At 42.3% G+C, this 25,760-nt stretch overlaps 1 protein-coding gene across 1 annotated transcript in view; it reads left to right on the forward strand.

The window, feature by feature from the left end:
• Nucleotides 1-2,092: 2,092 nt before the first annotated feature.
• The window catches only part of raver2 (ribonucleoprotein, PTB-binding 2), an 86,595-nt gene continuing 62,927 nt past the window's right edge, over nucleotides 2,093-25,760 (forward strand). The window contains exons 1-2 of the mRNA XM_061078738.1: nucleotides 2,093-2,413; nucleotides 16,549-16,615. Of these exons, the coding sequence (XP_060934721.1) occupies nucleotides 2,093-2,413; nucleotides 16,549-16,615 (388 nt within the window). The remainder of the gene's footprint in view (nucleotides 2,414-16,548; nucleotides 16,616-25,760) is intronic.

Consider the following 25,760-nt stretch of genomic DNA (forward strand, 5'->3'; position numbering starts at 1 on the left):
GTAGTTTCATCCATTATCGTTGCCTCCTGACTGGAAACTGGTTACGTGTATGTGGAGGAGATGGGCATTGACAACTAAGTTTCACGTCATGAACTTTACAGAAAAACCAAACCACTGTTCATCTTCTATTCCCTCCGTTTGAAATGACACAAACCGATCTTCTCTTTGGCCTTTGACCCCCTTGAATTGGACTGAGCTGGAGCTCGATGGTTTTATTCACAGGGACGATCAGCGTACACTCGGTTGTGTGTCGGCTACGCTGCTTCAGCCACTTCACTTGGCAACGTGAGATCCTTTTCACCCACTGACAACTGTGATTGTCTGGACTCCAATCTGCCAAGAAGGGCTTCACGCAGATGGCGAGAGAGAGGGAGAGAGAGAGAGAGAGGGAGAGAGAGAGGGAGAGAGAGAACATGGAGGTTGGATGATGCTGGATGATTTCACCGTCTCTTACAGGCCTTGGCATGATCTAAATATTTTCTAAAAGTGGGTTGGTGCCTTCATGAGTGTGATATGCATCGCCTCAGTGTGAGGTGTCCATATGTGTGTGTGTGTGCGTGTGTGTGTGTGCGTGTGCGTGTGTGTGTGTGTGTGTGTGTGTGTGTCTGCGGAAGCTACATAGTCTTTGTAAGGACTCGGCAGGGAGCTCTGTTCCCCCTCGTGTTTGCCAGGAGCAGCTTTCCACCCACGGCGGGCAGGCGGGCTCGGCTGGCTGCTTGGTTGGCATTCACTGGATGACTTGGGTAGAAAGAGAGGAGAGAGAGAGGAGGGACGGCACACGGTCACATTATGCACACGAGGAGCAGGGAAGCTCTGGTGTGAATGATGAATGCCTTCTCTAGCAATTCACAAAAGGGTCGAAGCTTTACCGAATTATACAGAAACACAAAATTTTCTCCAGCAAACACTGTGGTGAGGAATAAACCAGAATGTTCAATAGAAGAAACCTTGGACAGAAACAAGCCTCGACTGGTTGGTGTGAGCGGAGACACATGTGTTATTATAGCACTTCTCTAGTCGTGACCACTCAAGATGCTTTCAAGCACAGTTTCACCACTCAACCTTTCACACACATTCACACAGTGCATCCATGTGCAGCACCAGGAACAGTTGTGTAACTGTCAGATTTGTATTCAGTCACACTGGTTGTTATAATGAAAATATTAAGAGTGATGTTAATGTGATGTTAGGCTGTTATTAATGTTAACTGAACCAGTTAATAATAAGTAAAACAGTGTCACATATAGATAGATAGATAGATAGATAGATAGATAGATAGATAGATAGATAGATAGATAGATAGATAGATAGATAGATAGATAGATAGATAGATAGATAGATAGATAGATAGATAGATAGACAGACAGACAGACAGACAGACAGACAGACAGATAGATAGATAGATAGATAGATAGATAGATAGATAGATAGATAGATAGATAGAAACATAGAAACATAGAAACATAGATAGATAGATACTTTATTAATCCCAAAGGAATTGACCTGCAGAATTAGAGATATTTCCTTTCGCTTTGTTGCCGTAAATGTGACATTTAATTTAAATTTGTTTGAAAAGTAAAAAACAAATTAATAATGATCAAATAAATAATAAATAATAGAGAGGCCAACAAACAGAGGTTTTAAAACATTATTTTGTCGCTTTAATCCTGATTGGCTCCTATACATCCAGCAGACAGTTGGGGTCGCCAGGAGTCTGAGGTGCAGCCGGACTGAAACCATGTGATCTCCAACCTGCGCTCATAGAGCAGGAGTTTCATGTAAACTCTTATAATATAAAAATATAAACTGTACCAAACAGAACCACTGAGAGATTACTGCAAAAAGCTGTTATTTCATTATAAGCTAAATGAAAAAGTAAAAAGGCAACCGGATATTCCAAGGATATAAATGGATACATTTAGAAAGAAATTGATTTAATTGACTCTTTAGTGTTTCTCTCTCTTTCTTTCTCTCCTTTTCCTGTCACACCTCCCACCTGCTCTCTCTCCCTCCCTCTTCCTCTCTCTCTTTCTCTCTCTCTCTCCCTCCCTCTCTCTCCACCTCTCACACACTTTTCCCTCAGCTACCCAAGATGGCGGCAGCCTCATCCATCCAGCCGCCGAGCGTTCACTCTTCTCTAGCCCGGGAGAAGGCACTTTCCCCGGAGATGGACAGCCCTGACAGCCGGCAGCCGGAGGATGAAGAGGCGGTGGCGGCGGTGGCCGGAGCTGTGGGAGCGGTGGGAGCAGCGGGAGCAGCGGGAGCGCAGCCCTCCGAGCCCGGGATCAGCCTGCGCGACCTGCCGGACCTGGACCCGGAGGAGATCGAGAAGCGTCTGGCCAAAACCCGCATGGAGCTGAGCAACAGGAGGAAGATCCTGATCAAGAACCTTCCTCCGGACACCACCAACCAGGTACCCAGTGCTCCCAGTGCGAACCCCGCGGGGAGAGAGTCAAGTGGTTTAGTTGGTTTTCAAGTTTTACGCACGACGAGGCTTGTTGCGCCTCGGAGCTGGTTTTTATTCCAGATGACTTTGCACTGACTCGTACTTTTCAGGAGGATCTGACTCGATGCTGCTAATGTTCATGGGTTGAAGTAAATTGAAAATAATCATAATTTCTTATTTTCAAACCTCAAACCTCGTCGTGGTGAATTTGATTGACAGGGTTTAATTTGGGCACTTTTGGATCATTTTTACGCACCATCCTTTACGCACCAATTACATCCTGGAGTTAAAGACCAAACATGACACTTCACATATTGAACTGTTGAAGAGTTTGTACACGTGAAAAACAGATCATAAAAAAACATCAAAAACTGTGTATTTATAGATCCTATAATGCAAAGCACTTCAACAATGTACATGCTTGTTTTTCTATGAGTCATTTGCAAATGCCTCCTGCCTGTCAATCATCTCATAAAGAGTTCTGATTGGCAGATGAGTTTATCCACCCTTTCACAACGATGTTAACGTTATTAAGTCAGAAAGCAGGATTATTTATTTTTCAAATGAACACCAGCTTGGCATTTACAGTAGATTTCCGTCCACCTTTTCTTTTTCCCTGCCCAAAATAACACTTTCATTGGAATACTTGCACCAAACAGTGCATCGGCATCTTTTTCCCGCCACTGTCAAGTAACATCTTCATCGTTTCTCGTGACAACTTCTGCCTCCAACTCAGATTGTTGTGTTTTCAAGTCAATAACGAGTTCTCTGACTTTACATGTCAACGGATCAGTCTCTTTATCTCTGCCGTCGCAGGAACTCTCCCTACGCAGGAGTCTGCACCGAGTCACTCCACTGTTTTTAACTCGATGACCTTTTCTCGATCTGTCCCAGCAGCACTTGTGTCAGTGGGCAGCGGATCAAAGGCTCCGGTGGTGAACTCGTCTTCAGGCCTGTGGCACAAAACATTCTTAGACAGAGACTCACTGCTGAGGAGAAGCAGCGCTCTGCTCGGCCTGGTGTTTAGTTTATACTGTGTGAGGAGGAGAGAGAGAGAAGTGTGTGTGTGTGAAATGAAATGAGAAACAGAGGAGGGAATGGAGAAGTCACTCGGAGCAGGTGAAGACACACAAGTGGAATTTCTCTCTCAGTATTTTCCACATTATTCATGTGTCAGAGCGAGCGTGGCGTGTTTAGTGAGCCTGAGCCGAGCTGCATGGAGTCTGCTCAATACGCCACATCAATCTGTCCATTTAAAGGAGAAGTGCACGCTCTTTGACATCTCCACTGGCGCTGACACCACGGAACTGACATTATCTCAGGCTGTGGATGCTTCAGATTTCTCGGCAGACGGAGACGAGCAGTTAACGAGCTTTTAAAACCACGTTCAGGCTCTGTCACAAATGATGGAACCATCACTAAGAGAAAAACACATTATCAGACACTTTGTTTTGAGTTCTGCATTCATCCCTTTAATGCTGTTATTATTGTTCACCTTATGTCTGTGTAGGGAATTAGTGATTATGGAATTTAGAGATAGGGATTTCCTACTCTGTCCTTTTTTCCAATAGCTGTGTAGAGGAAAAAACAAACTTACATTTTATTGACTAAATGGTTAATGGACTAATTAGAGGAAGATTATAATCAGTCATCCCATCTCACTATCTAATCACCGGTAATTCATTGTCTCAGTTGTGCATGTAGAGCTTATAACCTGCAGTGATATTCATCATGAAATTTGATAGATTAATTCCATAAGATTCTGGATTTTATGGGGGGACAAAGTTGTTGTTTCTTGCATCTTGATCTCTGGAGCTCAGCCAGAGTGACCATCGGTTTCTCGGTCAACCCTTCTGGTTGTTCCTGACTTCCTCCATGTAAGATTTGTGTGTTCCTGTGCTCTTTGGGACCTTCACCATCGTTTGTGTGGCCAAATCACAACATACATTATCTCAGGGCACTTTAGAGCGATTGAGACTTGGCAGTCTTACAGGACTTTTTTCGGTAGCCTCCCCAGATCTCAAGACAATCCTGTGTCCCGCTTGGTTTTTGATGGGATGTGTATCGCCACACTTGCGAGACGGGTCCAACAGATTGAATTTACCACAGGTGGACTTCAGACAGGGACTAGGAACGTCTCAGAGATGATTGATTTTAGAGTGTAGATCGGAATACTTGCTCAACTGACTCCATTTAACCTGCGTGGGCTCCTAAACGTCCAGCCGGCTCCATCTTCCCATCCCCTCAGTCCCGCTTTCCTGCTGCCCCATTAGCGAACACTATATCACAGATTGTGTGAGTGTGTGTGTGTGTGTGTGTGTGAGAGAGTCCATGGTGCACTTAGTCAGATATATGGCCCTGCTGACAGTCCTCATCTCGGGGAAAAGTAGGGGGAGGGAGGAGTGCAGTGAAAAATAGAAGAGAGGCTGGCTGAGAGGAGAGGAGAGGAAATGAAGGACTGATAAAAAGAAGAATGTAAAGGAAAGAATAGAAAGAGGGGGTGAAAGGTGGTTGAGGGACCAGCAGGAGAGGAGGAGTAGAAAGAGTGATGGGGACGTGCGACAGGATTTGGTGTTTTATAGCTTTTCATCAAATCAGACGTATTAACAAAAATGCAGTTTAATTCACTGTCCTTTATTGACTCCAAATCCTTTTGAATTACTGACACATAATGAGTTTTAAGGGTGCAACATTTTCAAGTTTAAAAATTGTGAATAAATAAAACTCACAGATTCGGTTAAGTCAGTGCACTTTGGGGCAATTTATGTAAAAACACCTGCAGCTGCAACTGGGAAATAAGCAGGAGAGGATCATCAGAATTATCAGAAGAATAACAGATGTTTCATATGTAAAATTTACACCTTATGTTTTAAGTTTCACTTGCTTCAAAGTACTGAAGGCAACTTGGAGAAAAAAAAGCGAGGTAGTGAGGTTTCAGATCCCGACCAGAGATGGCATCCCTCAGCGATTTCCCCGAGAGCAACAACAAAGTTGGAAGTATTTCTTTTAGAAGTTGAGCACAACTTTTCAGAAGGAATTTTGCCCCAGACTCCAATTGGAATTTCACTAAATCCAAGCACGTAGCGTGAAAACATATTTCCAGATGCACGAGAGTTAAAATAAATGTTTTATGAGATTATCTTCCAAGGACTTATTCAGTTTCTTAGAAACAAACAAAAAAATGACTGATGCAAGCTGTGATTCTATGTGCTTGTGCGTTTCTCAGGCTGCGTGTGAGTCTGCAGTTGTGTTTTCATACTGTATGTGCAGGTGAACACAAACACAGTGTGAGCCGGGGCTGTTCCACCCACCTCCTCCTTCTGCTTTACATGCTGGGATGTGTGCGTGCGTCAGTACCAGATGTTCATCAAATCTGCCCCCTCCTGACAGTGGGTCGCCTTCATCACCTTCATCACTTGTGTGTCCGCGTGCACACACACACACACAGATACACACACACAGACACACACACTGTAGTGATTTAGCTGTTTCCTGTGGCATCAGTCAGATGTCTAGGTCACAGGTGTCTCACAGGTTTTCAAGAGGCACTTGTTCGGCCGAGTGTTGGAACAACCAGGTCAGATCAACAAATTCCGTCAATCCGTGTTACTGTGCATTATCACAGTGGTGGTGGTGGTGGTGGTGGTGGTGGGGGGGGGGTGTTACCTCCCATCTGAGCCCAGTGGCTTCAGGGCCTGAGCCAAGCTGAGCCGGGTGGGTGTGGAGGGGAGAGCGAGGTGGGCATAAACCGGCTGACAGTCTCAAGGCGAGCCACCTGCTTCCCTCAGCCCACTGCTCCCTTCTCTGCTGAGATCAAATCCTTCATCTTCTCTATTCAAGCCATGAAAACGGATCGAGAATAAGAAATAGAAATATATATAAAAGCAACAGTCTGGGTTCGACCAAGAAGCAGCCGCGATTGCTTAATGCTAAAGTAGTGTCGCCTTCTAAGATGCAGTCCAATGTCTCTTACTGTGTGGACTCGACAGAGACAACCACCAGATTCCCAAATGGAGTTCACAGCCAGAACAAAAGTACCAGATGTGAAAGTTGCCTCAGACTCCAGTCCCGCATAACAGACAGAAATTTAAACTGACCAACAGAGGTGCAGAAGGTGTAAAAACAGACCAATTGGAAGGAGACGGCATCAAACAACAGAAGAAGAATAAGCAGCTGCTCGCCGTCTTTGCCTCTGATGATATAATGATAGTTTACTAGTAATAATACCTTCATGATATCACAGTGGCAACGAAATTACCACAGTTTTCTCCATTCAAACGGAAATACTAATTACCAGAGCAAATGTAACAAAGACATCAGCCTTGGTCGGAACATTGTCCAGACTTTAAGGTCCTGAAAACAACTCTGTGTCGTCTAGGAAGATGCATCTTTATGCTGCTTTTGTTTATTTACACGAAACCAAACAAGCCGCCCCAGTGTGTTATTGTTAGATCGAGTCCGAGACGACGTGTAACACAACAGCCCGGACGTCAACGCGGCTCTGGGACTATTTCCACTGCGGTCGTGAAGATGAAATAACAATTCTCCCTCTGTTTCATATTAGTACCTTTTTATTTTCAAAAAAGAACGGCGAGTTGGAGTAAAGGTGAAACATTCTCTTCTTGAACAGGCAGAAGGAAAACGGAGAGAGAAGTAAAAATGATGCTCTCAATATGAGATGTGAATGTTTCCTAAGAAGCTCTCCTGGCAGGCGTCTGATGGGCCACTGATCCACACTGTGTACGGTGTGAGCCACCTGTCTCTCTCTCTCTCTCTCTCTCTCTCTCTCTCTCTCTTTCTCTAACCCTCCCTCCGTCCCTGCCTCACTCGTTCACGCTCTACCTTTCTCTGTCTGTGTCACTAGCTGCAGCTGTTAAAAGACATTTGTTTGAAAGCAGAGCCCCAAAAAAATGATTTATACTAATTGATGCCATTCATGTTTTTTAATATTGACAATCTGAGCTGTTTTTCATCAAAGCGTTCGAGTCCAGAATTGAAAGCAGAGATTTCTGTAATTTCTCTGCACTTGAGAAGAAAGAATTTGGTTTCATCATCATCATCGAATCCAGGGTTTGTCCTATAGACTATATATATATATATGGAACTAAAATCCGTGGTTTGAAGGCAGTGCCAGGAGTGCCGCTCTCTAAATGTGGGTGATAATGTTGCCGTTACCGTAACGCTAATCATTGGAAACCACACGGTTGGTGTCGAGTGTGGGCGGAGCTGCTGTGCTCGCTGGCAGACGTGGGCTTCTACCTCTGTTCTCTCTCTCCACCACACATCACTCCATCAGTAGGTCAAGGACACGGTTAGTGCCAGAAAAGAGGCCATGCAGAGTGTTTGTCCCCCAGTTCTACCCTGCTCCTTCCATCACACACACACACACACACACACACACACACACACACACACACACACACACACACACACACTCACACACACACACACACACATAGACCCACAAAGGTGTTGAAATGATCGACCACTGCTTTTCACTTTCCCCCAGTGACTGTGTTTGTGTTTCTAAGCCGCCTCATTTATGACTGCAGAACAAAAGGCGTGTGTGTGTGAGTGGGTGTGTGTGTGCGCTTGTTCTTGTCAGAGCAAACACATATTTCTCTTTTCATTCTCTTTCTGTCTATTGAAGAGAAAGATGATTCTTGCTCATCTTTCTCGTCATAAAATCTATATTATTACACTGTGCTTTTATTAAACTATGATTAGAGTCCCAATTGGGGTCGATACGATGTCCAGACCAAAGAAAAAATTGCAGGTTGTCGTCTGTTTGCTTTATTTTTGCAAGGAACTGAAAGCAGGCGGTAAAACACCAGCAGGAGAACACAAGCTGACAAATGGGGATGAGACTTGTCATGGAATTGAAATGACGTTTATAATCCTCACACTTGTGGCGCAGTGGGGAATTCCATGATTGCGCCTCCTGGGATATGTGAGGTATTTAGATTCCAACCAAGGCTTCAGTTTGTTGTTTAAAGACACCGAAGCAACGTGGATGCCTAATGAAGGTCATCATCTGTGTGTGTCTGTGTGTGTGTGTGTGTGTGTGTGTGTGTGTGTGTGTGTGTGTGTGTGTGTGTGTGCTGTGCTGTCATCGCATACACAAAGCAGATGCAGCACAGTCATACAACGGCTGCTTTTCATGAGCTCTACGACTGAGGCTTGTCCTTGACACAGTCATTTGTTGCGGCTTTGCGGTGATGGTTTGTGTGTTTGGTTTCCAAGATGAACAACAACTTCAAAACACAACACACATCTCCCTCCCCGTGTAAACTAATGTGTGCACAGATGTCGTTCCCGAGATGTTTGTCGGCCATCTCCCTTTTTTTCTTCTCCGTTTGAACCCCCCCCCCCCTCCAGAGGCCTCTGCACATCAACAGCGATGCAAATAAACGGCCCGAATAGCGAATACTTTGGAGGTAATGTCGACGCGTCTGGCTATTCACATTAAGAGTGAGGCGATTTAGCAAATAAGGATAAAGAAACTCACACCTTGGGAAAAGACAGATGGAATAAACGGTGATGACCATTTCCTAAATGAAAAGAAAAGGGGGTCGCCTGCTGATTCAAGTCAGCTACAGAATATCCTTGAAATATGTGTTAGCAATGGCTAAAGACAGCTTTATAAAAGAAATCGACAAGTTAATATCAAACTGGATATGGGAGGAAGTTCTTCTTCTTCTACTACTGCTTATAAATGTGACAGTGTTAACAGCATGTATCCTGATTGGTTAGATTTATCCAGGTCGGAAGAGAAACCTTCCTATGTGAAATTCTGTTGATTGACTGATTAAAGGATTGAAAAATATTAATAACACGTGGTGTGTAAAGGCCTTAACAGAAACCAATCAGCTTGTTGAATTTGTCAGGCTTTGAGATTTTGAAGGTGTGTGTGTGTGTGTGTGTGTGTGTGTGTGTGTGTGTGTGTGTGTCTGGAAGCCTCCAGGACCAATAGTGTTTATTCACAAAGTATTCAGACCCCTGCTGCAGCCTTGTGCCAAGATTGAAAAATAATATTCATCCATTCACGCTTTTCCATGAGAGAAAATTTATTTAAAAGGAAACTTTGAAGTGTGACTCAGAGAAGTATTCACACTCTGTTCTGTGGCCCCGGCCAAACTGAGCAATCAGAGGAGAGAGGCCTTGGTAACAGATGTGAACAAGAAACCCGGAGGTCGCTCTGGCTCAGGTCCAGAGATCCTGTGGAGACGCTTTTACAAAAGGACAACTTTTGACAAACCCGACATGTTCAGGATTGAGGCAAAACAGTTCAGTCCTGGCTTCGTCAGACCAGAGAATCTTGTCCGTCCTAGTCACAGAGTCTATTGTTGTGCTTTCACTGAGGAGAAGCTTCTGTTTGGCCAAACTGCCTTAAACCCCACAGATCTGTGTTGGGGTACTGCCCCGATGGTTTTCCTTCTGGAGGTTTCTCCCTTCTCTGGAACTCAACAATCCACCATGGGGTTCTTGGTCACCTCTGTTATCAAGGCCCTTTCCTTCACCTTGCTCTGTCCTTAATTTGTAGTCACGGATCCCTCAGATCACTGCCTTGAGCGAGTATCCTGTCCTTCATGCCCCATTGCATGTTTTCTCTCTAATATGGATTGACGGCTGTGAAACCTACAGGATTCAATCAACTGAACTGACACCAGATCATCTCCAATGAAGGTGTAGAAAGATCTCAAAGATGAGGAAGACAGAAACTGGCCCCTGAGGCTACAGATCCACACTCCTGTTTAAGAGTTTTAAAACATTGTTGTTACGTTAAAGCCGGCCATCCACTGCAGTGAACCACAGTTAACCACTGTTGGTTCCTGATTGGTTCTCACCAGTCATTCCTCTACTACCAGGGGTTAAGGCAAAAGGTTTTCAACACTTAAAGGTCCGCCCTGTAGTCAGTTCAACAAAACAAATCACTTGTCTTAGTTTTTACCATTGTTTTTTCTCGTTCATAGTTTATGTTGCTTCCCGTTTACATCAACACGCACAGTGTATGTGGTTATGAATGGTTATGTCACATGGATTTGTTTTGGCCTTGTTTAAAGGAAATGCATTAGTTTGTAGCCTTGGATAAATTACATGAACTTGTGTGAAGCTGACCATCACTTGATTTGGGTTGCTTGTGAATTCATGATCCTTTATGAACCTACAGTGTTGGTATCGTATCCTACCACCTCTATGACAAGGCTGCTATCACATTCTTCATCAAGCTCATCCTCCAAAGGCAGTTCTTCTTCTTCATGTGTGCATATGTGCAGTGAGGGTGCACCCACACATGCACTAACACTGGCCCTGGGGATAGGGCAGCTGCTGGGGGACCTGCTGTAAATGTCACCTCCTTTTCAAGCACCCAGACTCTCCCACAGTGAACATTACAGCACAGCAGGGATCCAAAATGACCTGCTCAGTTATTGTAAAGGACAGCAGGACATAGAGGAACATATCGTAGAGCAGCGTTGAATAGGAAACACATCAGGTGATTGGCCCGACCACATACAGTTCAGGTTCTCTACCTAATAGCAGCTGGGTTTTAAAGACCTGGAATCGGGGAAAACAGATGTGTTTGCTGTCTATGAAATTAAAGCTGAAGGCTGCGTCTGTCTCGCTGTGTCTTTACGGAGCCCAGTGGCTGTTTTGAAAACATTCTCGAGCCTCGCTTAGCCTTTTTACAGCAGCGTTAATTAGAAAGCTGTTGAAGTAGTGCAGTGGGAATCTCAATGGAACAAAGTACAACACGGTGGAACAGCGTGATGGGAGGAAGTGGAAGTAAGACTTCATTAACACATGGAATGTAAAAGGAAATTGGGTGAGACGAACAGGAATATCATAAAGAGCGGCATGGTGTGCTCATCTGGTAAATTGTTTGGCCGTTTGGACACCAAAAAATATTCTTTAAATGTCTCGTAATGTGCCAGTGGCGTGAGACACTGACTTTTAGCTCAAGCGCAGAACAGCACAGCAATAAAAATCAGCAGCAGAATGGGGCAGACGATAGATTTGACCTCGTCTTAATGTCACAGAGTCCTTTTCAATATCAGCGTCTGCACAGTGTAGTACCAACTACAGCTGATATCATGTAGTTCAGTAAGGAAACAGCAGACAGCCAATGGCAGGAGGCTTATCAGTCCGTCTGTCCAGATAACAGAAACAGATTTGAATTCGGTGGTCAAATGTTACTGTGATCGTACAAAACACGTTTTTTGGAACATTTCTTCAATTTAAGAACAAACGTTCACTTAGATTCAAAGAGGAATTAATTCGATTTTTGGTCAAAGGTTACGCTGACCTCATATTAATGTATATCAGGAACACAAATTGAAACTGCATTGGTTGGTAGAGGAATACAACAACAGGGCGGTAATTCAAGATCCTTTTAATTCCCTTTACTCAGGGGAAAACATGTTCCAGTAGTCTGTGACTTTCATGTCAATTCAAACACATTAAGAGAAACTAAACCAAGCAAACCATGAAACAGAGGTTTAAGCAGATCTAAAAGAAGAAGCAGGGCTTTGGTCCACAATAACAACTTTGATTAAACCCTCACATGCTTTCATCCAAATAGTTTAATCCTGTTTTATTCTTTCTCTCCTGTCCTGTTCTGTGTATTTGTAAAAAAAAAAACTTTAAAACCTTGTTTCCTCAAAGCTTCTGCAGTTGCATTAGATGTACTTTTTATTAAATCCTTTCAAATTCCCCGACACATAAACTGTTTCATGAGTCTCCACAAACAAAAATGTAAGTCACAACTTGACTGGTTGGTGGAGGCATTAAACCATGAGGAGGTAATTCTACTTTTCAACTGGTTTTATATTCTGTTTATTGGTTTTATTGCAAAGTAAATTTGAAGTCATGACATATTTTGGCCATAACTTTTTAAATATTTAAACTGACCTCTCTCTCTATCTCTCTCTCATTATAGCTGATTAATTAAATTTAGAGAAAACTGCTTTCAACTGTTTTTCAGATGACATTTTAAAGATTATGTCGGCTCAAAGAAGAGGTGGGAGGTGTTTGTAGCTGTCAGTGACCAAGTGGTCAGATGGTTCTTCTTCCTCATCCTCCTCTTGTCTGTAGCAGGATGGATGGATCAGGAAATAGATGAATATGGAGCACAGATCTAATGTATCCTTTCCTCTTCTCTCTCTCTCACCCTCTCTCCTCTCTCCGTTTCCCTCTCAGCCATTACGACTCGCTCTTCGCTGATATTTCAGGGCGAGCGAGTTGACCTTCTGTGTGGGCTGCCTCACTGATAGGGAACATGCCCGCTCGCTGTGCTCATGTGTGGGCGGGGGGGTGGAACAAGAAGAAAATGTACATATTAGCACACTTTAAACATGAGGTGTTTATTTTGTATTCTCATGGAAATGATGACATAAATGCGTGTTTTCCGTGAAGTGAATGACCACATGACCTCCTGAATATATCAAAGATGCTTTCACGAGTTGATGCATTAAAATCACGCAAAGTTCTTTTGTGTTCGTCCCTGAATGGAACACACAGAACACATTAGCCAGCAGGGAATAAAAGCTCAGTATATGGGCAACGTTAGCTGACAACACAGAGTAGAAACATAATTATAATGAAATGCTAATTATTTTTCTCTCACTATATTTATTCACTCTAGCCCAGAATTGTATTCACTGTATTTTACAAACTTTAACCTTCTGAAAACAGATCCCAGAGATTGTTGTTTTCATAATCCTCTTCAATCATCAATTTAAACTAAAAAAAAATAATATATGGAGCGTTCATTCTTATTGCAGCAGAAATACAAGACAAGACGGCAGTGATGATGTAATTTCAAAAATCTCAAATCTAAAAAATGAACATAGTTTTCTATATTTTGAAGTGTTTTTTGAATGTTATTTCGCAAATAATTTTATCATTTCAGTTCCAGCAAAATGCTTAATCACATTTTCTCTGTTTTTGCAACATGCATGGTTTCTAAATTCTTTTGGAAAACATATAATGAATCTTAAATAAAATATTACATTTTATTCAAGTTCAAAATGTTAATGGTAATAGGTTAATAGGTTAAAGACACAATATTTTGCAAAATTTGATGAAAAAGCAGGGATTTTTCGCACAATTTCTGTACTTTTTATTTATTTATTATGCTTCATTGACTTGCATAACATTTGGCTTAGCTGAGGCATGTGAAGATACTCCAAGCAATGACGCCACACTAAGTACAAATGCAAATGTAGAGCATCATCATGACAGGCTGGGTGGGAGGAGATGGAATAAACTAAGAAATCAGAAACAGTATCATATTCTTAATCTAATCATTTTCTCTGTGTTGCCCCTGTGAGTTCTCCACACTCATAAATCACCAGTTTGAGCAGGATGAATAATGTGGAGGTGCGTGTTTGTGAGATTTGATCACTTGTGGTAATTGTGTCCCTCACACTGCCACATGAATCTGCAGATCCAGGTTTAATTCACAAAAAACAATAATTTCTCACTGCAGAGCGTAAGTCGCTGCCGTCAAGAATCTGGCGGGGTCAGAGAAACGATTAGAAAACATGAACAGTCAACAATGTGTAATGAGAACAGCACTGTGTTGTGACAGAAACATAGATTTACTGGTTTAAGATGAGGCGAGACACTAGATAAATGTCTTTCTGAAGAAAGGCGGTCCGTGACTAATGTGGGCGGTGGTCTGCAGGGTGTGACCGTCTCTCAGAGAGAAGAGAGAGAGGAGATAATGTTATCTCTCTAAAGGAGGCGATGTGCTGTCAGGTGCAACAGAGGATGAAACGGCACAGTTAACTGCACAAATACCCTGAGGCAGTTGAAGTGAGAAGTTTCACAACAACCACTCTAATACATAAGTTGCTTTGCCCAAAGATATGGCGATACAAGTAACAAATCTTAGTAACAAATTTGAAGGTGGGATCTGGAGATCTCAATATTGCAATTTTAAAGAAAGTTGAAAATAATTCCTGGATCCGGCCCTTGAATTGAATTCAATCATAAAAGTAATGGGTTGTTCCACATCCCATAATTTGGCCAAATCCTCCTAGAAAAATGGCAGTGAAACTCCTTGGTGAAGGTAAAAAGTTCTTAAAAGAGTTCTTGAGAAATCCGAGCCACATACAGACAGCCAGAGATTTCTGGATTCAGTAGATAAGATAAATTCATTTTGATTAACTTTGTGTAATATTCACACGCGTCCAAATTAATTCAGATTAAAGGAATTTGATATTCAGGTCAAATGAATGTGTTTTTGGTTTCCAGACTTGTCCGTCTGATCTATTGTTTCTACCCAAGTAAAAAGTCGTAATACGAGAAAACCTGGTTTTAAATTCCTTTTAACAACTCACACGAGCCACATAAGATCCGATCTGTTTGCTCGTGTGTTTCCAGCGTGTAGAGTCAGGAGAACATCACTGTGGATAGAGCAGGTTTGTCGGATGTGCGTCATGTACCGGTCGTTACAACATGTCTCTGGTGGCACTCAGCAGTAAAAGCTTGATGCACGGCGTTTAGCCTGAGCCTCACGGGTTGTTTCCTTGCTGTGGGTGTTGATTTCTTTCTGTTTAGTTGCTCATTCCTCATTCCCTCCAACTCCTCTGTGTTCCTGTTCGATCAGGAGCTGCTGTGTTCTCCGGGTTTGACAGTCACCGGATCCTACGAGGCTCCTCATATCACAGGGGGGTTACATCGAGAAAAGAAAACAGCCTTGATGCCGGGCTCTGAACAGTCATCGACTTGTGTGTCACGGAGACTCTGAGTCTGTGTAGCAGTGGAATCCAGCAGGAAGGCACCGGGGCTAACAGGGAGATGGAGCAGCGAGCAGTGGAGTTCATAACGCACAGTGACAGAGTGAGAGAATCTCTTGCTCTGCTTTCACATCTCTGTGTTTGCTCTCTCTCCTGTCTCCGTGCATCAGGAGCTGTCACCGACGAGACAAACACAGCAGGGTGGACTCCGCTCTGCCTATAAATACAAAGAGATTTATAACTCTGACATGCAGCAGTGTGTGTGTGTGTCTGTGTGTGTGTGTGTGAATCAGAGTCCTCTGTGGTGGGATACCATCTTTATAAACTTGACAGGAGACAGACATCTTTTCATCTTTAAAATGGATAAACACTTGAGAGACAAATGACCGTGATCGAGGAAGTTTCCTGTCAAAATGCTCATAAGGCTTCATCAATGTAAAGTGTGGGTGTGTGGGGGGGCATGCTGCTATCCCCCTACAATGCTATAAAGAACCCTTCAGTACATTTACAATACTTTTATTGGTGTTTTTTTGCACTGTACAGTTTATTTTTGCTTAGTTAGATTCTCTTTATAGTCGGATTCTCTCATTTATGTAAAATAGTTGGTAGAGGAGCAACAGTCTTTCTTTTTTGATTTTGAATTATTGAATCTTTTTTGGTGAACATTTATCTATATTCAGGTTTTCATGGTGATTATTTGAATATTCCCCACATGAATACTTTAATAGTGTGATACTGGAAACAGTTATATACAGTTATCAACTCTCCTGACTTATAATGTGAAAAGTTAATTTGACTCAGCTGTTGACAGTTACTTTGGAATTGTATTAATCAATCAAATTTGATTTCACATTAATTTATGGTAAACAGATGCATTTTAACTGTGAAGATTTGGGTAATGGATTACTTGTTTTTCCACATGATAAAAAAGTGGCAGCATGTATAGGTTAAAAAGTGTAGGGCCTCAAATTTAACCCTGAGGAACACCGCAATTCAGGTTATAGCTCTCAGACAAGAGGCATTCAATAAGAACTTGTTAGAGCTTGACCAATAAGGGTTTTTGGGGACAGATAGTCAATTTTAAAGTAAAACATTTCTGAAGTAATTATGAAATCACCGTGATAAATTTCGAGGGCTTTTTGTCAAGTATTCTTGAATATTTAGAGATAATAATTGATTCAATTATCCATTTAATCAAATGATCAGCTGAAGGGTTAGGGTTTTTATTAATACATTAATATTGTTGGTTGTAGCTGTAGTTAAGAGACTTTTATATTTTGAATGAACATTTTTACATGCACTCTCAGTTATTCTCTTTTGCCTGATGTTTTGTCTTTTTCTCATTCTGCTTCTCTACAGGAGGTCCATGAAATCCTGAAAGAGTACGAGCTGAAGTATTGCTTCGTGGACCGCAACAAGGGAACAGGTACAACCTACTCTTAACCAGAAATGTATACATGTAGTCCTATCGTTGTGAGGACCCTTATTCATTGACCTAATACATTCCCAAGACCTTAAACTCAATGAGTTGTCTCCCCCAAACCTTTACCCCAACCTTAACCTAATTCTACCCTTAACTGCAGAACCAGGTCTTGACTCTTAAACACTTTGAAGAAGTGAAGATCTGACAAAATGCCCTGAGGCCTTGGTCCTCACAAAGATGGATGTACAAGAGCACACACACACATACACACCAATCCAGGTTTTCTCAAATTAACCTGAAAACTAAATTGTTAATTTACCGCCATATTGTAAATGTCGTCACATATTTTATGTTGAATTAGTGCAGTAGCGATATCTACACTGTGGGTAGCAGGAAGTATGACTGGAACTCTAATAGATGAAAAAAAACTCGCTTAATTATGTTGAGTTCAGTACCTTAAACTTTAAGCTATGTTTTGGGCACATTTTGATAAAAGTAATTGCAATATAACTTACACACACACACACACACACACACACACACACACACACACACACCCTTGACCCCAGAGTGTGTCCCTTTCCAGGGAAGTCTCCCGTGGTATCTATCTTTAGTCCGTGCCGTCGGCCAAGCACCTGAAACGTAACGCTTTTAGAAAGTGGACGGGAGCTGTAAACAGCTGAGAAATCAAAGCACCGCCCGTCCAAAAGGTTAATGCTGTTTTAAGAGCGAGCGGGAGCCTGATGAAACACGGACCCTCATCGGACCAGCCGCCGCCGTGCTCCACTAATTAGGCCGCCGTGTTAGCGTGGGTGTTGAGCTGTGTTGTACAGAGGTGAGCGGCGTGGGAGGAGAATCCTGGGTCATGCACATCAGAGGCTTTTTAAGACAAACTTTAATATTTCCATTGCAAATTCATAGGGATGAATTGGCAAAAGCACCACTCTACTTTCTCTGTCTTGCTGTTTCTCTCTCTCCTTCTCTCTCTTTATCTATATTCAGAGGACGTGCACAGATATGGATGAAGTAAACGCAGAGTTAACAGACAGAAGGTTTTAGTTTCCGTATACTTTGCTAACGCTGAGCATGAGTGAGCCTTAACTCAACTTTTGGAGAGAAGTAGAAACAATAGTGTTTTTGTGTCGTGTCTCATTTTACCTCAGCTCCAAATTGCAGAAAATATCGAATGACCTCAGACACTAACAACAGTTAATCTGAGAACTATTAAACCATATTTACATCTGGATTTGCACATTTTTATCGGCTCTGATGAAGCCGGCCGCTCGTTTAGTATTGCATGTGTGGTGGGAGAATCCTGAACGCTCCAGTTAGACGTGTGGACGAATGTGTTCAAGCTTCTGTAGCTTTGCACGTGTGTGTGTGTGTGTGTGCTAAATGATTGAATCTTTTCCTGTATCCGGTAACCCCTCTGGCTTGTCACCTTCATTTACCCTCGGCTCGTGTTGTTTTATATTTAGTGTGTTTGTGCTGATGTCTACATACATGCGTCCTGACAGATGTACAGCTGCGTCCTCTGTGTGTTTTCACAGGGCGAGAGTTGTGTTGGGTGTTTGCGTGTGGTAAGTGTGTGTGTGACCCGACAGTCAGCTGGAATCTCCTGCTATTGGATCAGTTTACAAAGCAGCGTGATCATCTCACCGCGACCGAGTGTTTACAGTCTGAGTCACACTGGCCGTCCTCTCTCTCTCCCTCTGTCTCTTCCACCTTGAAGATTTTCTGTGACCATGCAACAGTTTAAAAGTTTGAAATGCAGCATTCTAGTAATAATTATTGTAACCTGAAGTTAGACAAGTGCCTTTCAAGAGACCCAAGGCCGTTTAAATGTGTCACATGTGGAGCTGTTTTTAAATGGAAGCTCGACATTTGTTGAAAAGCTCAGATTTGACTCTGACTCAGACCTTCAACTGGTGTGACAGAGAAGATGCCAACATAATATATAGAGATCCACTGAATATGTGTCTTTGCCATAATTTTATCATAAAGCTTCAATGCATTGGATTTGGACAATTTCCAGTCTTCAGAAATTATTTTAAAATCAAGTTTCAGATCTCAAAAATCCATTCAAATCTTGCTAAACAGTAAAAAATGTGATTGGGGCTGAAACTAAAGTGAAGTTATAAGATAATAGTGTCCCGCTCTATAATTTGTACAGGTGCTGAATTAATAGAACCATTCACAGGCGCAAGTTTCACATCTTTATGTCACTTTCTTGTGTCAAAGTCCTCCCTGCTTCTTCAGAGTTAGGTGCTAACTGCTGAGGTATTTCAGAGCTGCTCTTCTGAATCACTCATTAAATCAGTCTGTGCTTTACTGAGGCACCAGTTCCCTGCATTTAGAGTTTGTTGTGGACTCGCTGCTCTTGACTTGCTGTCGAAGAGACACTCATGTTAATCACACGTCTTTCATCAGCTTTTATTTTTCACTTCAACAAAGTCTCTGCTGTTAACACTGTTTATCACTGTTATCTCCCACAACCTGACACTAGAGGCTGAGAAATGTGAGCTTTAGTGTGAAGTTGATGATAAAGAGATACTTAACAGCACTTGAAAATGTTTCATCCATAGACTATACAGAAAGCTCCCCGAAAGTAAAGCCAAACCATCTTGATCGCCCCCCTTGTGGCTGGCAGGAGTATGGTTCCTAAACACCCCCTCCTCCATGTTGGAAGATGGGACACACCCCATGGTTTTGTTCACGAGTGAGGGAAAGATGTAGCATGAGATGGGCGGCTGGATCAAAGGCAAAGCTTTTGATTTACCAGTGGATCTACTTTCTGACCCTTGCTTTTGGTCTTGAGCTCTAGGTAGTGACAAAAGAGAACGAGACTGCGATAACAAGCGGCCAAGTGATCTGTCCGACTCCAGTCTATAGGGTGAGGGGTGAGGACATCCAGGGGAGGGACTATATTTAGATCACATGTGGTTTGCGAACGCTTTAGTATCCCTCAGGAAGAGCAGGGAAGCGTGTCAGGGATAGAGACGTCTGGGATACCCTACTTGGCTGGTTACCTTCAAGACCCAAGTGGATAAGTGGAAGACAATGGATGGATAGATTGTTTCTGTCATTTAATATAGTTCTTATCACCCTCAACAGTATGTCTTCATGTTTGTTCAGTTATCTGATGCTATAAAAACATGATGGTTAATGGAGCATTGGCGGGACCTCAATACCACGGCTCAACACCACGATCACTACCGCACAGAACGAGCACAATGGCAGCACCCGTATCCGGGACATCTTACCTTAACTTAAGACCTTGTCCATCTTTGTACGCTCTCTTTAAGAGTGTTTTCTTTTCATATGAACCACTACTCAATAAGTCTATATGTTCACACATATAACAAGATGCGGGACTAGACCCGACACTAACCTGGAGGTGCAGGCGAGTCACTGGATCAGCAGGTTGTGGCGGGAGAGACGGTGAAGGACTGAATTGAGCTTCATCAATCTCACTTTACTTTGCTGCCGAGCTCTCAGCAGAGAGTTAGCTGGAATCAGCTTCGGCCTAAAGAGAGATCTGTTCATTCGATCGTTGAGAATGTAGCTGGATTTCATGTAGTTTGTTCGACTTTAACAAAAAGAGGAGACATTCAGGTCAGCGAGTTCACACACATTTCCCCGCAAGGTTGAATCGTGGGAATAAATAATGTTTTAAATTTTTTATGATGTGGAAATATTAGGTCACAAATCATTCTGCAGGGCTGATCATCTTTCATCTGATTCAGTCTGGGCGCACTTGACAAATTGACGCCCCCCCCTCCACATCAGGATTTAACAGATTATTTTGTTGATGGAGAAAGTATTGAGTCTGTTGCACATTTTGTCATTGTGATGCATAACACAGCCGATTTCAGTCAAATTAGCTTAAAATGTGAAATTGGTTTTATACCTCTCTCGGCTGTTGCTATCTGCCCCTGGGGCTTTGTAATAAATGCACTATGAGAAATTAATCATATGAAGGAAATGGAAGTTCCTTTTGTGAACTCTGCTTTAATGATTTTCTCTCGAAGGTGGTCCAACATGGGGTGTTTTTTAAAAGTAATTTGTGTAAAATCCAGTTTTAAAATAGTAGTCTATACCCTTTATAGAAATAGACAATGTGATATTAATCGAGAAAAAAATTTGCTCAAAGAATATGTGAGTAAAAACTGTGGCTCATATATAATATGTCTCATCTGGGAAATTTAAGGCGGAGACGATGTGGCCCCACATGTACATGTCGGCTTTGAGCTGCATCCAGACCTCCAACACTCAGACGCTGCTGTATAGACATTTGTGTTCAGCCGGTCATCCACAGGCCACAGTCGTTAGTCATTGTTATCTCCGAACATCACCTCTGGTGTTTAAGTAAAACCCACACGGGTCAGGAGCCGCTGACGAGGAGGTATAGATCCACATGACATCACTCCTCCAGGGAAAAGGAAACGGCTGCAGGGTTTTGTGTTTGCACAGAGATTTCTCCTTTTTAATAATTGGTGTGAAATGCAGACATATTTCCTGAGTCGAGTGCATCACATATGTGCAGACACTGGAACACAGTCAAGTGTGGCATGCACAGTTTTTATCCAGTGTTCAGCGTGTCACATGGGAGAGAGAGAGACTTTTATTTGTTCTTACACGTGTGAGTTAATGTCCTTCCAGCGAAGAGAATCCGTTATAACATGGAGAGGAACGGGACGTGTTTCATTTTCACACGTGTTTCATTTTCCCTGCTGCATTTCGTCTGGTGACCCCCCCCTATATTAAAGATGAATCTTGCTTAAATTACCTTCGCCAAGGAGGTTGGACCTTCATCATCCTCGTGTTTGTTATTTAGCAGGATTACACAAAAACTACTGGACGGATTAAACTTGGTCTAAGGATACAAAATGGGTCAGGATAGGACCCTTTACATTTTGGATGTTGGTGGAAAAAATGAGTCACATAACATAAATATATGGGTCTGATATTTATACATTTCTGTTATTTGGTTCAGCTTGATTGAATTTAAGAGGAATGTTGGGCCTTGGTGGCGGTTGACATTTGTTTGTTGGTTTGTTTATTAGCAGGATTATTGCAAAAACTACTGGACGGATTAAACTTAAAAGGTCAAAGGTCAAAGGATACGAAAATGTGTCAGGATAGGACCCTTTATATTTTGGTTGTTGGTGGAAAAATCTGGCACATTATATATATATGGGTCTGATATTTATATATTCTTGTTATTTAGTTCAGCTTGATTGAATTTAAAAGGAATGTTTGGCCTTGGTGGTGGCTGACATTTGTTTGTTGGTTTGTTTATTAGCAGGATTATTGCAAAAAAAAACAGAAAGCCCATTTCCATAAAACTTTGTGGAGGGGAAGGGGGGACTGACGAATGACCGATGGAAGAACGCATAAACATTGTTATTGGATCCAAATAAACAGAAAGATTCAGGTTTTCTTTTTTTCACTTCCTTTAACATGGCAGGACAGGGTGTTAGGCTTGGCGGATGTACGTGGTCTCCGAGTGCAATACTATTTCCTTAAAATCATAATAACAAAAGAAGTGCGAAGGCGATAAGATGAACACTGTTGAGATATTCTACATCTACATGCAAACAGGGGACAGAGATTTCTGCAATTATAACATATATATGCTGTAACTGCAATTAAGGCAAACAATGATGAGGTGGAGTTTTGTTTAATCGTCTCTTGAAATGTTCACGTGTAGCAGCTTAAGTGCAACTAAATGACTTCAGTCCTTTAACTTGAGGTGTATGTCACTGGCTTTATAGGAAACAAGTGCTAATTACATTAGGAGAATTCTTTCTGGAAGAACAGTCAGACCCCTCTGTTTCTTTATAGAGCTCTTCCCTGCGTTTGCTCTAATTGAATTAACTGGGTGTAGCAGGAGAGATTACAATGACAAACTGTTGTCCTCTGGCCGTCTTATCGCTCTCCGAGGTGTGTTTCTCTGGTTGGTGGAACCTCCTCTGGCTCGTCCTCGGCCCTAATTGAAACGTCCTGCTCGGCACAGCTCTGGCATACGTCTGCGCCTCACGACCATATCGGATCGCGGAGCCCAGCCTCCGCCGATGGACTTATTAGGTCATGCAGATGGGAGTGTTTATGTGTCTGTCTGTCAGTATGTCCTGCAGTGCACATATCGGTTCTAATGTGTGTGATGAAGCGCGTCCCGCTGTGTGTGTGTGTGTGTGACTGTCTCCATTTGAGGCTTTGCTTCGGGCTGTTGCTTCAGCTCCTCTGCTAATGATGATTTTTCCTTAAACACCAACTCCTCTGCCTCCCTTGTCCTACCTGCCCTCTGTTTTTTTTGCCAAGTTATTCCCCAAAAAGGTATTTAATCCTCTCAACCTCCTCTGATCTCTTCCTACTGCTTCCAAAATCTCTCTCACCCTCCTTCTCTCACTTCTTTCCTTCCTTGCGTCCTCTCCTCACCATTAGCGAATGCAGGCACCTTACCAGCAGCTTGTTAGCTGTCCAATGACTTGCATTCAAAAAGTTAAATCTTCCAATTTTATCAGTCTCCGCGCTCACATTAGTATCTGGCAAAGCTGCCAGCTCTAGATAAAATCTCATTATGAGATAAGCAGTTGCCCGCATTTTATTATTTTTTCAGATTTAGATTTCAGCTGTTTTTTTGAGGACTTCACATCCAGAATGTTTCAGTTCACGTGTTGTCAGAAAAGTTTTGAAAAATGGAGTCTGATTGCCATTGAATGGACAAACTTTATCGCTTTTCTTTCCTCAAGTGGGTTATATCGTTTTTGACTGTAAAAATTCCGCTAAGTTAAAAAGCCCAAAGTGAGTTCCTCTCACAAAAAGAGTTAGTCGTCCGTCGGATTCTGCCGCATCATTGCGACATTACAATGCCCCTCATTTGCATAATGCAGGCTTAGCATTTAGTCTGACACGCCCCCTAACAAAGCCAGGTCAGGTAAGAGTGGAGGCTGACATTTCCGACAAGCTCCTGACCAAACAGGGCAGAGTGTTGCAGCTGACCAATCAGAGCAGACTGGGCTTCTTCAGGAGGGGGTTGCCTTAAAGAGACAGACAGTACGAGAAAGTCATGTGTTTTCGGAACGTTAGAGCATGTAAAACCTTTCAAGTAATAACCTAAATTAAAATTATTAAACTGGAAAATGAGCTAAATGTGTCTCCTTCGATACATTCGATTTAAATCTGAAGAAGCCCTAACTCAATTCCTTTGCAAGTTCATATTCCACTGTTTAAATTATTTATCTCTTATTTTGAGATTCTTATATCATCCATCTCCTCTGTCAGTCATGTAAAGAACCTCCTGAGTGGTTTTTGAGTAACTTCACAGTATCATGGCTGATGGAAAGAAAGTTGACTTTTGGGCAGAGTTAACTTTTTTAAAATACTGAATATATAAAGAAAAGTTTGGTGTCAGGTCTCTGCTGCTGGGACTGAACACAGTTCTGATTTGAAACCTCTTGCCAGACACTCACAGTGGCAGACAGGCCGTCTGACAGATGCACACATTTACATATGCACCCGCAGACAGGCATGTGAGGCTGTCTGCCAGCCCGTTAGGAATCTGCAGGCCTCAGTCCGTCCGTCCACTCGCCATTCAGTCGACCAAACAACCAACCACAGCGTGCTCGCCGCTTCCACATGACGTGCCACCACTCCAGGGGTATGTGGACTAATTCGGCAGCGCGGCGGAACCAGGGATCCGGGAATACAATGGCCAGGGTTGATCCTGGGAATCCCTGCTTTTCAATGGAGGCCTTTGTGCACCGGCCAGTAATGAAGACAACGTATGCTGGCGAAAAGTTCATTGACCCGTCCCTCTGTGTGTGTGACGGCTCGGACGGGGGAGAAAAAATACACAAACCGAGGGACATTTATAGTTTCAGTGACTTGACCTGTAGTCACCTTACTCGTTTGTATTTTTATCAGCATAAACAATGGAAGGCATTTTTACTCCAATTTTCTTTTTTCCGTTTGGTGTTTACATCAATAAGCTGTCCTCTTAATTGTTTCCAGCACTAAGATTCCTATATGTCTTTGGGTTGTTGTTGGTTTGTGTTTTTCTACTTTAGCTCTGATAATTATGCAGCTGAATGAAAAGGTGATAAGCAGGGCTAGTTAATTTGTGATGACTGGAAGGGTGCATTTGGTTTAAATGTAGAAGAAGACGGAGGATGACAGTCAGAGAAATGTCTGTGGTTCACTGCCTGAGGTTTCTGCAACGTCTGAAAACTTTAAAACCATTAAATGAAGCCCAACAGTTGTTTAAGTTTTGATTAATTCCTTAGAACCGTGTTTATATTCAAGTATTTTTGGCTGAGGGTGTGCTTCTCTTGACGTTGATGTGTATGCATTCAATAAAGCACATGCATTATCTTCAGAAAGGAGAATAGCAATATAACAAATTGTAGGATGTGCACAAAAATGATTTCCAAGTATGTATACTTTCTATATATAAGCTGATACTTTGCTGCAGCACAGGTTTCTGCTATTGTTTGTAGTTCCGTAAAAGTAAAAGTAAAATTCAACTTGCATGGAGGATAATGGATGTCTGTATTATCCTTATTAGTTTATAAAGCCGGCATAAATGTGCTAAGATACAGGTTTTTTTATCTTGCATTATTATTTCTTAATATTACAACAGGAATGTGGCTGCAGGATTTGATTCAGGCTGAATTAGAGTCTTAGTCATTGAAAAGAATAAAACTTCCCTTCAAACATTTTATCACATCGTCCTGCACCATTATCTCTTGTGTCCAGAATTTTGCTCTGTAATGACAAAGCAGAAGAAGCTGCGACATGATGTGAAGTGGACGGACGCCATTCATATTCATATTTGCTTCTGCTTAACTGCACTTTAAGAGCAATTATTCAAATAATGTCATTGGTAAGTGGAGTTGAGAGTTTAGCTCTTTAGTAAAAGCTTTGTGTCTTCTTGTGTGGGTCTAATTGTGTGTTTGTGTGTGTGTGTGTGTGTGTGTGTGTGTGTGTGTGTGTGTGTGTGTGGTGTTCTCACAACACAACAATACAGTCATTAGAATACTCAAAACTTCTTTTTTCTTTATCTCACTTTTTTTTGTCTCCATCTTCCTCCCTCTTGAGTGACAGAAGCTGAGTCAATCTAATTGCTTCCCTGGACAGTAGCTTG

The sequence above is a fragment of the Limanda limanda genome, chromosome 9 (assembly GCF_963576545.1).
Source record: "Limanda limanda chromosome 9, fLimLim1.1, whole genome shotgun sequence".
NCBI lineage: Eukaryota > Metazoa > Chordata > Actinopteri > Pleuronectiformes > Pleuronectidae > Limanda > Limanda limanda.